This window comes from Gekko japonicus, unplaced genomic scaffold (assembly GCF_001447785.1).
Source record: "Gekko japonicus isolate JY-2015 unplaced genomic scaffold, Gekko_japonicus_V1.1 scaffold705, whole genome shotgun sequence".
NCBI lineage: Eukaryota > Metazoa > Chordata > Lepidosauria > Squamata > Gekkonidae > Gekko > Gekko japonicus.
In genome coordinates this window covers 162,780-175,472 of record NW_015167075.1, presented here as the reverse complement: position 1 = coordinate 175,472, position 12,693 = coordinate 162,780, and the positions used below count along the sequence as shown (strand labels likewise).

The window sequence follows — 12,693 nt, the reverse complement described above, 5'->3', positions numbered from 1 at the left end:
TCCTGAGCTAAGGCAAAAATGTGTGAGCTGGAGGCTAAAAAACTGTGAGCTAGCTCATACTAACTCCGCTTAGAGGGAACACTGGCCATAAGTCATCTGTGACTGGCCAGCATTTTATGCACACACATCCAAAGCAGAAATTCAGATCAGGAGACCATTTTGCTGAAATAAAAGTCACCAGTATGGCTGCAGGCATCATTATGTACATGTGTCTTTGCAGTGGACAGTGCAGTGGAGTTCGCACACATTGGCCTGTTTTACCATCAAGGTCAGTGCTGCATTGCCGGGTCTAGGATTTTTGTGGAAGAGCCAATATATGAAGAGTTTGTGCGCAGGAGTGTTGCAAGAGTTAAGAAAAATATCCTGGGAAATCCTCTGAGTCCTGGTATAAATCAGGGTCCGCAGGTAACTTTCAACATTAACATTTTGGTTCAAGGCTATTAGTCACAGGTATGTTCTAAAGACAGACTTCTGGGAGATGGACTGTAGCTCTTGGAGAAAACATACATCTTGAACCTTACGCCAGTGCCCTGATATTTCTTCCTCTCCTGCGGTGCTCCTTGTGTCTGCCACACTGATGATCAAAGGGAGAATTGAGTGACCACCAATCCCTATGTGCCCTTCCCCTGACACAGCATGTACACGGAGGCAGTGTGAAGGTGATCTGCTCACTCCCCTGTCATGGCGGTGGCCAACCCTGTTGCTTCTCCCGACGGCTACAAGGGAGAGATAGGGAATGGCCTTATGGGCTATTTGTTTTGCACTGCCTCTCCCCACCGTGATTGGTCCCTGCCTTTTCTTATCTGGTCAACATTTTCCCTGCATGCCAAAACATGTGGTGCACCACCATGTGATGCTCGCATACTTTATACCCTGAACCTGCTCCTGCAATGTTTTCATGTCTCTGCAAGGTTCTTCTGCCTTGGCAGTCTCAAGCAGACTTCTATTCCCTGTCTAGGATGTCTTTAGGAAATTGATCTCACATGCCTTTATGACCGTTCAGTCTGACACCTTAACCTGGCCCTGTAGAAGGACACAGAACACCTGTCATATGCGACACTTGTGCAGTCACAAATGGGTTAAGACGTGTCATTCGGAATTGGACTTGCCTAGTTTTTAGCTGAGGGGACTTGTAATAAGATTTTGCTCATGGGCGCATAGATGCTGTCCATCACTTCTGTTAATACATGACAGGAACAATACTAGTATACTATCCTACCGCCCTATTTGTACAGCCAAAGGCCGAAAGACTTGTTTTTAAAAAGGTTCACAATGCGTTGGAAAGATCCATAGCTAAAGTTCAGTTTGCAAATGCTCATTATACAAACGCCTAAGCAGGATCAGTTGTCTAGTACACAGCAGGCTTTTCACAGTGTGAATTGGAGCAGCAGGCTTGAGCCTCTCTATCTAAAAACAGGATATGGCATCCATAAAGATGCTTCAAGGCACCTGTGAAAGTTACAGTCACCATGTGGAAATGATAGGAAAATGTCTGCATGACAGGAGCCCTATGGAGAGCCATTTGTAGGCTGCTTATTCAAGCCCATTAGCACCTTAGGGACCAACAAGAGTTTCAGGGTATGAGCTTTCGAGAGTCAGACAAACAGAACTTCGACTCTCAAAAGCTCATCCCCCCCCCCCCAAATCTTATTGGTCTCTCAGGTGCTACTGGACTTGAATCTAACTGTTCTATTGCAGGCCAACACGGCTACCCTCTGAAACTCTCCTAGTGGGTGACGAGGATACGTGGTTCTGCCATGAAAATGCTACGCCAGCAATGTAATGAGCCGCTTTGAAACATTCTACAGGGCCTGTAAGATGGAGATGTTCCGCCAGGCCTGTGGTTGAGGCGGCGGCAGTCCACCTAGATTGCCTCCCCGGCCCTGTTTTGTTCTATCATGGTGGACTCCCTCAACCACCCATTTGCTTTGCATGGTTTCATCTGCAACCACACATAATTAGAGTCCTTTGGGACTCGCTAATCATGCAGCAGACACACCATCAAATATTTTAGTCCTGTTGGTATTGTAAGAATTGTATTATATTAATTATGTAAATTTTTGTGTCTGTGTTGTAACCCGTCCTGAGCCTGCTAGGCAGGGGAGGGTGGGCTAAAAGTCCAAAAGTAAATATATGAATGAATGAATGAATAAATAAATAAATTAAAATCCTGCCCTCACCACATAGAGCTACTCTTACACTTCAGTATTATCCACAGCATCCATGTGTGAGCCATGATACTTCTTCTTCGTAGTGCTTGGAATGAGACGTTCTAAAAAATTGACAAGATCCAACACTTAACTTTGGAAATGTTTTATCTAATCCTCATGCAGGAGGTATTATGCATTCTGTAACACAAAGGAATGTAAAACTCTTCATCAAAAGTACAACCAAAACTCCGGATTCTGCTCCCTGAACTGAACCAACTCCCAGAAAAATCTAAGGCTCCGACTTCTATTTCCCACCTTTTCCCATCAATGCAGGAAATGTTCTATGTTGAGATTTAATATAAACCAAAGTATACCTTTTGCATACACTTTTATGGCATCTTGTATATAATCTAGTCTTCAAATCAGTTAATGAGCAGTTTGCTGAAGCCAGAGTAATTGGCTGTAGGCTGGCAGCCAAAAATAGCTATTTAGGAAGAAGTCAGAAAACAAATATTCAAGGTGTACCTTGAAACCTAACTGACCAATGAATCCCAAACAGTTTGGAAGGAATGACCATTCTGAGGGAAGGGAGTTTAAGAAGGTCTTGGTCCATGAAAACAGTGATACTTGGCACTGGTTTTCTTCTTCTTCTGTGCTTAACATTTCTAACTGCTGAACTTTATGGGGGAAACTGGCCCAGATCCAATGCCTTAAAGACAATTTGGTTCTCTCCTGTTGCTTCATGTCCAGCTGGTGAAGATTTTTGTTTCTCTTTTGTTAATGTTTGAGGCCAAGCGAGTGTTTTGGGGAGAGTGATTTATCAGTTATTTTCTGTGTAGGTTGATAAGGAGCAGTATGATCGAATCCTTGAACTGATTGAGAGTGGGAAAAAAGAAGGAGCCAAACTGGAATGCGGAGGAGGCCCATGGGGAGACAAAGGCTTCTTCATCCAGCCAACTGTTTTCTCTGATGTTTCAGATGACATGCGTATTGCCAAAGAGGAGGTAATCTAGTTCAGGACATTCTGTGTTTTCAGTAGATGATGTAGGCATTTTAAAAGCTGCACAGAACACACATTTAGTCAAACAAATAGATTAAAAAGTACACAGTTATTTCACACAACCCATCCCTGTTTATCCACCTTTAGCCAAAGTTTGTGTTTAAGATATTTGCCATAGTTTGGGTCATCTACATGGAATGTGTCAGACAGAATGAATAATCTCTGGTATTTTCTACACTGAGCTGCAACCCATGTTTTCTGAAACCCATGAGTTTGTTTTTGAGTGCAGCAGTCCATACTATCAGGATGCGTTCTGCTCTTTAATGTCATCAGAACAATGCTATGTGTACCACTTTCATAGGAATGGATGGATTTTGACCTTTCTAGTGTGTAAGTCTTCCGTGCGTTGGCTGTGCTTGGTGTTCCACTTTACCTGTCCTCTGATTAATTACAGAAATCTTTTATGTACAGTTTCAGAATTTGTATGTACAGTGGTTGCTCTTGCCTCAGCTTTTGGTTTCTTCCACTTGTTGTAGGAGTTTTTGACCCCTTTGAGATATGCATGAGCAGTTGTACACATTAAACCACTGCAGAGTTTCTTTTGAGCATACAGTAGAGTGCATAGTCACATCCACATTCCATGGCAGATTCAATTTTAATATATCTTTCAAGTAACAGACTTGGTAATTCTTCTCAAGGTCTCCATTCTTAATTTGCTGGTACCCCTTATAATTTCCCAGCATTATTGCCATACTGTAACAGGCATTGAAACATCACACAGCTTCTTATGGCACAGTTGTGCATATAACTGAATGTTCAAACTCAAACCACATTTCTTAGCAGATTCCATTTTGTCTCCTCTCTGCGCATATATGCACATCCTTACTTTTTTTAAATAGCACCTGTTCAAAAAGAGTTGCTAAATTGTGCTCAGTTCTCCATTTTAAGCTCTGGCTAGCTTGTTATTGCATGGTAATGGTGATTGGAATCTATAATAGAGTAGCACCCTAGATGAACCCTGGTGATAGATGAACCATTAATGTGATCTGTGTGAAGCACATGTCAATAAGTACGATTTTTTAAAAATGTGTTTGATCACTCATGTGCATGGCTTAGATGAAGGGGTGGGGAACCTTGAACAATGGAAGAAACAGAAAGCTGTGGATGACCAAACAGTATTCTTTACAAGTTCTGGAAGTACCAAAGGTATAATGGCAGCAAGCCACTACACTAATGCTCCTCCATAACCCAAGGAAAGTCTGAATCTGGAAACATCACTAAAATGATGACTATTGCCTCAGCATTGTAACTTTCTCTGGTGCTTTTATTTGTGTCCTGTAAAAGCAGTAACAGAGTTAGAAAGATAAAGCAACGTTCAGCTTTCATCCATCTTCTTGTGTTTACTGGCTATCTGTATTGTAACGTAAATGAGAAATGTAGAGACAACTTATCTCCTTACCTCAACATGATGCACTACATGGAATCCATGAGTTCTAATCAGGGAGATTCCACATTTAAATAATGCACAATCCAGACCTTCTACATGCGGTGAGGTAAGCTGAGAGCAGCTGACTCTAGAACCCAGTTCCAGCTTCGTTATTCATGGGTGGGGAGAGAGAGAGTGTGCACCTAGAAGGTTCATTGCTGGATTGGTCAGAGCCACTGATTTTGTTACACATTAAAATATCTTGAGATTTTTCTGTCTGGAAAATGAGAGAAACCATCGCTGTAGATCAGGGCTGTCAAACATAAGGCTTGGGGGCTGGATCCGGCCTGTCTGGGGCTCTAATGCAGCCCGTGAGCAACTGATGCAAGGGAGGGAGTGCTTTATGGCTTTAGCACAGCAGAACAACCTCACCTGCAGCAGTTGAGCATCGTGGGAGCATCTGCTCAGCATTGCACTGCTGCCTCTCCAGTTTGCCTCTGTGGGTTTTCCTCTGCACACACCCCCACCCACCCCGGGGCCTTGCAGTGAGGATACACCAACTCGGAGCTTACCAGCTGCTGTCCTTTATACAGTTTCTATCTCCAGTACCTGGCATTACGTTTTATGGCACACATGGCCTGGCCCGACAAAGAGACGTTTATGTCAGATCTGGCCCTTGTAACAAATGAGTTTGACACACCTGTTGTAGATAATACTCCAGATTTCCTTTTTTAATCATCTTAATTTCCCTGATTATTTATTTCTTGGTTTTGGTTGGAAACAGATATTTGGACCAGTCCAGCAAATCATGAAGTTCAAAACTATAGATGAAGTCATTAAAAGAGCAAACAATACTCACTATGGCTTAGCAGCAGCAGTGTTCACCAAAGACATCGATAAAGCTCTGACATTTACAACTGCTCTTCAGGCTGGAGTTGTATGGTATGTATCGTTTTTACTGCTTGCCATGTGAGATTTTCAGTTTACAGCAGGACTTTTCCCCCTCTGATCTGTAGGCAGATTGCCTTGACAGATTAGCTTTAGTACATTTTAATACACTAGTTCTGTTAGGCCTGCAGGATAGAAGTAAGAACATTAACTGCACATTCAAATTGGAGACATAAAAATTTGCTCAAGATGTTCTTCAGGTGGACTTCCATAACCTAGTATACCCAAGGTGGGACATTCCTTGGGTCAGTGGTGAATTGGGAACAGACCAACATGTGACCGTGCTTCAGGGAAATGGATCACAAATGGGCACAAGCATTATGGTGGTATCTGCAAGAATTAGAAAGTGACACTGGTTTTCACTTCCTTCCAGAACACTATTTCTTACTTTCTTGTTCTTTAATTCTATACAGGCTCATCTGCTGTCAACTTAGCTTTGCTTTCCATACCACTTTGACCTTTTATGCTTTCTACTGTTTCAGCATCTGTGTGCACTGGATATATCCTCCTTTCTGTCTTTCTTTTTTTTACCAGCCACTTCTTCTCACTTGTTATGCAATGAATACAAAAATGCATAGGTCTGGAAGCCCAACTTTTACTGCTTTCACCCTCTCTGTAAGTGTTAATGACATAGAACCTTATTACCATTTTCACAGATGGAGAACTCCTGTTGAAAATTAAGAGACCATCTTGGGGATACTTAACCCAGTAGAGATCTCAGTCCTAAGCTGTCAGTCCATACAACAAAGTAAACAGTATCCTATTCCTTTTCTAGGTAATAGGGAACTTGATTTTCCTGTAGTTGCCTATGTAGAGCCTCTAGCAACACAAATAAGAGATCTGTGAGACAATACCATAAAGTCCAGCTAAACGTTCTTCTTAGGTTTTAGAATTCTGTACACAGTGTGTAATTACCCAGAAATCTTGTCCACACGTAAAGTGACATGTCTCTCTTTTACCCCCCACCCAGGGTTAACTGTTATAGTGCAATGTCTGCTCAGTGTCCTTTCGGAGGGTTCAAAATGTCAGGAAATGGCCGAGAACTGTAAGTAAAGTCCACAGGGCTTGGGGGGGGGGAGATCCAGATGTGTTCAATTGTATGGAACTCATGGAATTTTAAGGGTGAGTTCATATGATCAGTTTTTACAGCAAAATATCACTATGATTTGCTTATTTGGAAGGGGGGCATCTTTCCATCTTTACTCACTCTGAATTTCAGCTATATTACTGGGGGTGGGGAGAGATTTAGAAATGCCACTTCATGTACAAAGTGATCATGTAAACTCACTCTAAAATTTGGTATTCTTGGACCATTTTACCAGAAATGATTAGGATTTTCTGTCCCAAAGTTGCACTGTTGGATGTGCAAGTTGTATTTTCCTGTTACTGTGGCAAAAACCCAGCATTTTAACTAGGAACAAAAATTGTGTACACTTAAGTGACTTCTTCAAGACCTGTTTTGTACATTTCAAGACAGTTTTGTACATTTCCAGAAGCAACTGTCCTTGTGAATGCAATAAGGGCTGCATGTAACTGTATGATTGCTTCCCATTACCCTCCTGGCAAATCCTGTTGTGAGGGCTATTCTTACAGTTTCTTCACTTTTTTTTTAAGGGGAGAAGAAGGCATTCATGAATATACAGAAATGAAGACTGTCGTAATCAAAATCCCACAGAAAAATTCGTAATGTCACTTCGAGAGACAAGACTTGACAAGTTCATATGCTAAGAAAAAGTTGCAACCCCTGGCTATATTGCAAAATGTTTTGTGGCAAATGTTTTCATTTGATTTGGTTTCTCTTTCTAACTGTCAAAGCAAGTGCTTTTGTTAACCATTAAAAGTAATCTAGAAAGTCTACTCTCTGGTTTAATAAGAGAATGTTTAATGCTTGGAACATAATTAACAAGTTTTGAATCTCATTCAAAAAGGTGATTTTCTGTCCCCATTTGAATATAGATGTAGTACTATGGATAATGAACTGTTTTAACAAATATTGTTTACACAGATTGGTTTAGTGTGCTTTTAGAATTAGTACCTGTCTTTTCCTGGTTTTATGAGCTTGGAAAAAGCACTTACATGTGACAATCAGATACTTTGCTGTTGTGGGAGAAAACAGAAACTCTCATGTAGTATATGTCTTAGAGCAGGGGTGTCAAACATAAGCCCTGGGGCCAGAACCAGCCTGTTCAGGCCTCTTATGCAGCCCACAAGCAACTGGTGCAAGGGAGAAAACAGAAGACTGCTTAGGGAGGGAAGTGGGTGGAGCCACTCCGATTTTGGCTTCAGCACGGTAGAACAACCTCAACTGCAGCAGTCAAACAGTGTTGGAGAGTCTACCTAGTGCTGCAGTGCTGGCTCTCCAGTCTGCCCATGTGGGTTTTTTTTTTACACCCCTCACAGCCCATGGGGCCTTGCAGTGAGGATACACCAACTCGGTGCTTACCAGCTGCTGTCCTTTATATAGTTTGCAAGTGGGGACCCGCAAAAAACTTGCAGGAGTGGCTATCCCATTCCCCCTACCTCTGCTTCTTCCCCTCTCCCCCTGCTTCTCTCACACTGTTTCTCCCTCCTGCCACCTCTTATCTTTCTCTCTCTCTCTCTCCCCTCCATGCCTGTCACTTCCTTTCTGTCCCCACCCCATCACTCTTTCTGCCCCGTCACTCTCTTGGCCTTCCACCTACTTCCTCCCCCCCACCATCAACTCCACCCTTCAAAGCAGCCATTTTCTCCAGAGGAACTGATCTCTGTCATCTGGAGATGTTGTAATTCCAGGATGTTGTACATATTAGATTCCATGTCAAAAATGAAGTCAAATGAGGAGGAAGATCTATGTTTTATTTCAATAAACAGAAAAACAATTGGACCAAATAGTCCATCCAAAATTGACTACTTCTCAGCATATTCAGGAAATATGCTTCAATTAACAGGAAAACAATTAGACCAAATAACTCATCAAAAATTAACAACTTTCTTCTTTTTCTTCTTCTTCTTGAACATATTCTGAACATATTCAGGAAATACATGATATTTTATACATGGACTGACATCATCAAGAAAACAATATTCAAAAAGCATAATTGGTTACAAAAGACAGTGGTAATTTGAGTAATAAGCCTCTGATTTGTCAGATGTAAAGAAACATAACAAATCTATGTGTTTACTTAACCTAACCTAAATGATAATGGGCAAGGATTCTTCATACAAGACTAAAATCTTATCTGACCCAGACATTGAAAAGTTTTGCCCTTAAGAACTACAGAATCATGAACTCTGTACCTATTATGTTGTCTGCTAGCAATATCAGACCTACAAGAGGAAAACCTTTTATATAACAGGCCTTTCTAACATCGTAATAAAATATTACTTAAGAATAAATCTATAAAAACAAGAGAAATATGAATAATCAAAAAAGGGGGAAATCTTTATAGTCTCATCTCTACTACAAGTAGATCTCCAACCCTCACCTGGAGGTTGGCAACATTAGTTCCTGGGAGGAAATGGCTGCTTTGGAGAGTGGAGTCTATGTCTGAAGTCCCTCCCTGCCTCAATCGTCATCATCCCCATAATGGAACTTTTGACTCTCTCTCTCTCTCTCTCTGGATTTCAATGGGATGGGGCTTGGAGCAGATCCCTGATGTAGCCATTTTAAAAGGTATTGGGGGGGGGATTCAACCCTCCCTGAGGCTTTGGGGGGGTTACTTTTTGGATTTTTCTGCAAATCCATGGAGTCCCCTCAGTCTGTAGAAAAACCAGTTAGGGGAGAGTATGCCCCTATCTGTGGAAATAAGTATCTGCACACAGAAGGAACTGTTGAGAATTAGATATATAGATGTCTCTGGTACCTGGCATTATGTTTTATGACACACATGACCCGGCCAGACAAAGTGACATTTATGTCAGATCTGGCCCTCATAACAAATGAGTTTGACACCTCTGTCTTAGTTTGAGTCTGGTCATATTAGCTACTGCATAGAGATATTCTGGATATAAACTTTATTAAAGGTTATCAAAAACGGCTAGTTATGTCCATTTGTATGTTGTCTGTTCTAGACTAAAGTTACTACGTTTCTGTTAAACTATTGATAGCTTTACAAATTTGCATAATCAGTCTCAAAAATTAAAATAACACTATCAGAAATAACTAACACCTTTACAGTTCCATGAGCAAACTCAGAGGCTTGGCTCCAATGTAGAATTTTCATAGATAGAAGGACAAAATACCACATTCAGGAGGAATTTTGAACTGCAGTGAGAAGCGGAAAAAAATATATCCTGTGAATGGAAATCCTTGCTTCCACAAAAATGTTCCATTACATCCAAGCCAGACTACTTGGACAAAGATTACTGTGGGTGGAAAGCTTTAACATAGTTTACATGTTTGCAGCCCTTTTTGAATTATATGTAAGAACTGTTACCCTGCTTGAGGTCTATGCACACATGAGAGATACAGCACCTTTGAACCACCTCCTGAAGAACTTACAGCATCCATATGCACAACTTTTCAAGATTCCACAAGTTCACAGAAATGCAATTCCAGAGAGGCCATGAACCTGACAACAGCAGCCCTCCCCTGTACTTCCCAAAGGAGCTCAAACATTCCTTGAAGCATACTCAATGGAGGTTGGGGACCCTTGCATACATTTATTTATTTATTTTATACTTATATTTATACCCTGCCCGCCCAGTAAACAGGCTCTGGGCAGCTTACAGATGATGACAAAGTATGCTGAATTAGCATAAAACCATAAAACATTAAAATAATATAAAATATTCTTAACGTTACAACAATAACATTTAAAGTGCTCGTAGTATTAACATAGATGGCATGAATTTCCATTCCGGCAATCTCCTGATCTTACGGCCAATCCTATGGTCCAGATATTAAATGGCGTAGTCCATAGTAGGCCAGTCCCATTCCAGATGTTCAATGGAATAGTTGGTGGTAATGGTGGTGGCTCCTATTTAAAAGCCTGGCGAAAGAGCTCCATCTTGTAGGCCCTGTGGAACTGAGCAAGGTCCCGCAGGGCCCTGATCTCCTCCGGGAGCTCATTCCACCAGTACGGAGCCGCCACCGAAAACGCCCTGGCCCTGGTGATGGCGAGCCTCGCATCCTTGGGGCCTGGAATAGTTAAACGTTGTTGTGCCCCAGACCGTAGTGCTCTCTGGGGTATAAATGGGGAAAGGCGGTCCCTCATGTAAGCCGGACCCTGGCCATATAGGGCTTTAAAGGTGAGAACCAGCACCTTGAAGTGAATCCGGTATGCTATTGGCAGCCAGTGCAGTAGCCTAAGCACAGGTTGGATGTACTCCCAATGTGGGAGATCCATCAGCAGCCTGGCCGCGGCATTCTGCACCAGCTGCAGCTTCTGGATTTGGGACAAGGGCAGCCCCATGTAGAGAGCATTACAGTAGTCCAATCTTGAGGTGACCATCGCATGGATCACTGTAGCCAGGTCACAGTGGTCGAGGAAGGGAACCAACTACCATACCAGCCTAAGATGATAGAAGGCCGATTTTGCAGTGGCAGCTACCTGTGCCTCCATTGTCAAGGAGGAATCCAGGAGCCCTACATGGGCAGCAATGTCTCTGGGGGAGGAAATGAGGATGCATGTAGGGTTACCAGCCAATGGCTGGCAACCAGCTGGAGGGGGAGGGCATAGGAATGGGGAAAATGGTGCTGTTCTAGTGGTTCTCTAGAAGTGACATCAATGTGACATAGATGTGATGCTGTAGAATTTGGGCAAAACTCTGGTAAAGTGATAGAATTTTGTCCAAATTCTAGAGGGTTGCGCTGGTGTAATGCCAGCAACCTGGCTCCATGGAGGGCTGATGGGCAGCAAACAGGGAGACCTGCTGAAGCAGGAAACCTAGTATGACTAGATGCACCAGAATTCCTGACTGTGCTCTATGCTGTTGAACTGCCAGTTGCTGGAAAACTATGAAACATTGTTGCCTAAAAAACAGAGTCCCAATCCCAAATTGTAATTGACAAAGCAAAGGTAAAGAGTGAAACATGGAGGCTCCTCTCAGTTACCATGGCGAGTAGCAACTGATACACCTTTTTAAATTTTTAAATTTTTATTGAATATTATAAGGGAGAGGAGGTAGGGAAGTAGGGAATAGGGAAAGGGAACAAAGGGGGGGAAGGAAATAGTGCTTACAATTACTTCTACAAACACTATTACTTTACATTAATATTTCTACTTACACAATCAGGTAATTCTTTGTGTTAAATCTGCTCACAAGTCCATATATTTTTTGATATCTGCAAAAAAAAATCCAGCTATTGCCTTTACATCATAAAAGCATTCTATAATTTCTTTTTAAAAATTTATACCGTCTAAATACCTTATTACTTTTTTATATTTCTGTTTAACTTGTATTAATTTCATATTTATGGATTCTCATAATCTCGTAATCATCTCTCCCTTATATATAAAGCCATAGTGGGCTCCAACGTTTCAAAATGCACACCTTGGAAGAACTGCCACTCAGAAGACACTGGCTGGGTTGACTGGCTGCTTTGTGCAGTCCCGCCCAGCGTTTCAAGGTCTTTTGCATATGGAAGCTGATTGGACTTCACTCCATTCCACCACCACCACCCCCGCAAGGAAGTTGGAATTGCCAGTTGCATATGGAACCTAATGTATTCTGAGGTAAAATATGTCCTCACTCACAACACATCACTTCCCCTTCAAAACAAACAAACCCAATAACACAATCATGCCACATCACAAAGAAGACAGATCACACCACAAGCAGAATACCACAAGGCAAAAAATGATAGGAAAAGGTGCCAGCAGTCACCCCATTACTGCCACAGAGAGCGCTTCAGAGGATGGTGTGCAGGTCCCAGGTTCATGTTTTAAAAGCTGCCTGGGGGATTCTGGACCACTCACACACTTTCAACCTTACCATCCCTCCTAGGGTAGTTGTGCGGATCATACGGGGGAGAGGAGAATGATGTCAGCTGCTTTGGTTCCCACTGCAGGGAAAGACTGCCCTTTCCCTAGGCAGAGGCTGGGGGTGGGGGTGGTGTAAACCTGAAGACAGACAGGCAGATAAAGGTAGGCTGATGGTTGCCTGGAAAGGACATAGGGCTCCCAACTCCAGGTTCGAAACTACCCGGATATTTTAGGGATGCAGCCTGCTGTGGGTGAGGTCTGAGG

General features: G+C 42.3%; 1 protein-coding gene across 3 annotated transcripts in view; it reads left to right on the top strand.

The window, feature by feature from the left end:
* ALDH1A1 (aldehyde dehydrogenase 1 family member A1) overlaps nt 1-7,349 on the top strand; it is a 41,903-nt gene extending 34,554 nt beyond the window's left edge. For 2 of the 3 annotated variants that reach the window (XM_015412769.1, XM_015412770.1), the window contains exons 10-14: nt 221-405; nt 2,990-3,154; nt 5,361-5,518; nt 6,495-6,569; nt 7,139-7,349. In XM_015412769.1, coding sequence (XP_015268255.1) covers nt 221-405; nt 2,990-3,154; nt 5,361-5,518; nt 6,495-6,569; nt 7,139-7,211 — 656 coding nt within the window. In that variant the 3' untranslated portion in view covers nt 7,212-7,349. The remainder of the gene's footprint in view (nt 1-220; nt 406-2,989; nt 3,155-5,360; nt 5,519-6,494; nt 6,570-7,138) is intronic. The other variant, XM_015412771.1, reaches the window with a different exon arrangement.
* Nucleotides 7,350-12,693: the final 5,344 nt, after the last annotated feature.